General features: G+C 43.1%; 1 protein-coding gene across 1 annotated transcript in view; it reads left to right on the top strand.

Annotated features, from left to right (window-relative positions):
• Positions 1–3,648, top strand: part of STK4 (serine/threonine kinase 4) — a gene marked incomplete at its 5' end in the record, with an annotated part of 41,529 nt that extends 37,881 nt beyond the window's left edge. The window contains one exon of the mRNA XM_010082361.1: positions 3,490–3,648. Coding sequence (XP_010080663.1) covers positions 3,490–3,648 — 159 coding nt within the window. The remainder of the gene's footprint in view (positions 1–3,489) is intronic.
• Positions 3,649–4,684: the final 1,036 nt, after the last annotated feature.

Genomic DNA, 4,684 nt, shown 5'->3' with positions numbered 1-4,684 from the left:
GAGTTGAACATTTTTCAGCAGGGTAGTTTTCTGCAAGTCTGTCTGAAACGCTGGCAAAGGGATGTCACGACTAGCTCGCGAATCTTCTTCTTGAGGGAGACATTGTGTATCAAATGATCTGTTCCTGAGCTGTCCATCCTTACTGCATATGCATGGAAAGGCTGTAGATGATGTCCTTCTGAAGGATGTAATTATATATGTCCTTCTGAATTATATAGTAGAAATCATCAGCACAGTAAAACACGATGCTGCTGTCAGCGGTGTCTGCAGCCTGAGGAGCAGCAGCGTGCGTGGCCAGGGGTGAGAGGCTTTCAGGTGAACACTTGCACCTCTGGTGTTTGTCTTCAGCTGGGCATTTTTACAGAGTTAAGATTGTTCTCGAAACCTTGGGTAAAAATACAACTGTTAATCAAATAGTTAAAAATTAGCTTTCTGCATGTACAGCCTTGCTTGAAGGGTTTCACTGTGCTGCCTCCTTTCCCTGTTGATAGATCTGTTTGACCAACCTTAGAACAAGTATTTTATATCAGTCTTTACATTTGAAATGAGATTCCTTCCTTTGAAAGCTTGTCTTAGCTATTTGATCACTGTGGACAAAAATAGTTTGCTTTTACAAAGACACTGGGACTTCTTACAACTGGCGAATTGCTGAGGAGAAGTGAGGAGGGGAATGGGACTGAGCCCGTGGCTAAAACCAGCTCTAATTGCAGCTGTACCCGGAGTGACTGGCTGTCATGAGATGCTCTGTCCTTGTCCTTCTTTTCTTATTTTGCCCCTGGCGTTTCTCTCGGAGAATAATGTCAGTATCCCAGGAGTCTACCGCAGCAGAGGCAGATCTGCTGGAGTTTAAAAACTTCATTTCTGGGAGAAAGTCTGTCTGTGGCTTACAGTGAAATGCCAGGCAGCAAAGTGAAATAGAGGCCATTGTTTTAAACAGCTCTTTCTTGGTGTTTTTTTGTTTGTTTGATTTTTTTTGTTTCTTTTGGGGGGGTTTTTTCCCTTTAAAGATGCCTGTGTGAGCGGAAGGACAAGCCCAGCCCGGGTGCCCTGAAGCACAGGGGGAGTGGAGGGCGCTTGGCTCCTGTCAGCCTCTCATCTGCTCCTCTCTGGTGAACCGTCTCATTCTGGACCTTTTACTAGTGTTACCCTTTGGCTCCTCTGCCTCTTTTAGGAGCAGCATGGCATCCACAGCCACGCCGATGTTTTTCCAAATGAAAACTCTGTAATTAGCCCATCCTCGTCACACACAGCGTTATGCACAGGGTGTGTTTCTCTGCTCTTACATTTTTGCACTGCATCGGCTTGCCTCTCTCCCTTCTGCCCCCATCCCCATTCTGTGTAACCCATGATCAGGCTCCTGAAGTAGCTACTTCTGTACGTATCACATGTCTGCGCAGGTACCCCACTTCCCGATGTTTTCCTATCAATACATATCTGCAGGGTTTTGCCCACTCCACACTGAGCTGTACTCCCAGCACCTTCCATACTGTTTCCCATCTGTCCTGACACACGGTCCCAGGAATTCTCAAAGCCATTGTGTCCCTTGGCAAGCAGTTGCTCACAGTTAGCAAAAGACTGTGTGTCGGTATCCAGGGAGGATGTCCCATGATGCTAGATCATGTTCAAGAACATTCTTAGGGCAATTTTTTCTTCTTACTGCCATGTTCCTGGGGTCTGGAGAGACCATCACTGTAAATCTGCTCTGCCGCCTGGTCCGCCAGCTCTGGCGATTTGTTTCTGGCTGTAAGCAGCACCCAGTGCTTCGGGAGGATTATGGAGAAGGCTCAAAGGGCACCCAGGGAAGATGGCAGCCCCAGGATTATTTCAGCCACCTAATAGTTGGCTTAAGCTGTGCATAGGGTGGTGTACATCCATTCCAAAACTCTCTCTTAGTATTCTAGCGCTGGGCACTCTGTGTGAGCTGACGGCCATTTGGTCTGATAGAGCTGCTTAATGTACGTGTTCAGTACCTGAATTAAGGTTTTTCTTCTTTTCTGCGTTTTTATTTGACTATTCAATTTCCTGGATTGTGAGGAAGGGGGAATGTTGAATAATCACCTGTTCCATAATAAATTAGTGTGAAAAAGCAACTGGTGCCATGCATCAAGTTAAACTGCTGTCTGATAAAGTTGCATTAATGTGTATAAATAATGTATATCTTTGTGGAGGAAGTGCTTTGTCTTTCTAATGAGCAGTTGCCTGATTGGAGGGGCTGAAAGACTGTATTACCCTTGCTTAAAAGGGTTTGTTTTGCTTGTGCCTGGATTATTAAAGTGGATTGGTGATCCTGTAACTGCAGCTACCTTATTTTGCAGAATATGCTAAAGAATTTCAAAAGACCTTGTGAGAAATCAGCCAACAGATGCCTTTGTGGTGTGGGGGTTTGGGGACTGGTGTCTCTTCCACCTCAGGAAGAAGGATCAAGATTTCCTTATTTTAGTACTTACATACATGTTAAGGTCTGATGCAAACTCTACAACTGCGATTCAACAGCCAGTAATTCAGTTGTTGCCTTATAGTAGGTAGCAAGTGTTTCACTCGCTGTTTCAGTTCAGAAATGGCTTGAAGAATAACCACGATACGTGACTAACAGCTACACCAGGACGGCAGCATCAATTGCTCTTAACTGAAATAAAGATAAGTCGATCAGTTACTATGTTTGTTGAAAGTCTGAAAATTGGCACTTCTTTGTTCAGAAAAATTCCAAATTATTTTGCATGTTCTTAGCATCCACAGCAGGTGGTCCCTGAAAGCAGCTGGTGCAGATAGTCATTCCCATCCTGCTGCAGCGGCTGTAAAACAGCATCTCACGAGTGTTTCTGGGGGTTGCTTGGTCTTGGATGGGAAGAGGACTGGTGCTTAGGTGAACATTTGGAGCACTTCCAGTATCTGTATTTTTTGACACTATCCTAAAATCCTGCCTGTTCCCCAGGGTATAATATTATAACATTACATAAAGGGTGTAGCTGTGGACAACTAGACTGTTCAGGCCACACTTCTCTGTGCCAGTTCTCAGCGTTGTACATAAATCCTTTTTTTTTTTTTTTTCAAATGCAACTTTTGTCAATTTTTTTTTTTCTTCCTGTTCCCTTCTGTCTCCTTTTGTCACTTAGCAGAAGGACATTCAGTTGCAAGGAAAGGGGAGGGGGAGAAAACTTTGCTTCTGTTCCATCTCCATGCAGTGTTTCTGTTCTGAGCCTGCAAAATGATGCATTAGAAGAACAACTCAATGGGGAAACATTTCACTAGTTGTTTTATCCAGTCATGCTGTCACTAAACAGAGCATGTAACGTATCTGTAAAACGAGCAAAAGCAGCCCAGTGTCCTGAGGCTCACACCAGTCTCACCGAGAGCACTAGTCAGAACTCTTCCACTGTCTCCCACTGGAAGACATGTCGTGACCATCAGATGGGCAGCAGAATCCCTGTAGATGTGTGGATGGGGACCGTACTGATGCTGATGTCTGTTCTTCTTTGATCTCCCTGCTAGCTAAAGTCGTGGAGTGTTGATGAACTGCAGAGAAGGCTCTCAGCCCTGGACCCCATGATGGAGCAGGAGATTGAAGAAATCCGTCAGAAGTACCAGTCAAAGCGGCAGCCGATCCTCGATGCCATTGAAGCCAAGAAGCGGCGGCAGCAGAACTTCTGAGCCTCTGGTAGAATATTCCTCCATCCTCAAACAATCAGCTCCTTGCTTTTATGACTACTAAACAGATTGATTTCTGTTGAAATATGCTAGCAAAATAGAGGGCAATACTTCTGCTCATTTATTTTTCCATAGCACCTTTGTGAATTCCATTAAGTGGAAGATCCTGATGGTATGTTTTAATGTTAGACATGTATTTAAAACATTATTCTGAAGGAGTTTTGTTACTGTTTTTAGGGAGATTGTTTTTAAATCGGAGGAACAGATAGAAATAGGCTAATGAAAGCTGGCTCACTCTCTTTTCAACTGAACTTTCAGTAGTCCATTTTGTTTTAAGTTAATATGGATTGTGGTATTTAACGGCTGCATCTTTTGTGTATTTTGGTTTTGGTTTTCTTTGTGAATGCACAGGCTCAATTTCAAGCTGTTAACTGTATCTTTCTACTGCTAAGGTACTGATAAGTTTTAGGTCACTGAAGAGAGCAGGTGAGAACTGTTCCAGCCTTTTGAAAGAAACTTAAATCTCATTTTTTAAGAAGCCTGTAATAAGCCCCATGCCTTACTGTGTGCTTTAAGCAAGTGTGGTTTATTCAAAACCTCGGTTTTGTCCTCTTTTTGTGTACTTTATGAATTAATATGAGTAGATAAAGCACATTGTGCCTCCATCAGAAATTACATTCTGTAATTTAAAATCCAAACTTAAAACCAAAAGCCAATCAGTGATCTGATTCCCCTTCACCTGTCTGTTTGGAAATGTCCTTCAGGGAGACCCTGCTGATGATGGAGTGCTGGGAAAAGGAAACGGTGTTTAAATGGGTGGAAGCTGTGTGAACCTCTCTCAGGAATTAGGTACGTCTGCTGTGTCTGAGAGGACTTAAAAGTCTCCACAATATTTCACAGTTTGTGAAATATTTTGTAGGCTTCATTTCAGATTTACATCTTTAAGTGCTTGAATAAAAACTTAAATTTCACAATCCTTCACATTTCTGCAAAGTTTAGCACATCAGGAAAGTTGAACTGAAAGACTTTGCTGAATTAA

The sequence above is a fragment of the Pterocles gutturalis genome, unplaced genomic scaffold, assembly GCF_000699245.1.
Source record: "Pterocles gutturalis isolate BGI_N339 unplaced genomic scaffold, ASM69924v1 scaffold27429, whole genome shotgun sequence".
NCBI lineage: Eukaryota > Metazoa > Chordata > Aves > Pterocliformes > Pteroclidae > Pterocles > Pterocles gutturalis.
The sequence above is the reverse complement of the archived record's forward strand: the minus strand, read 5'-3'. Positions and strand labels throughout refer to the sequence as shown.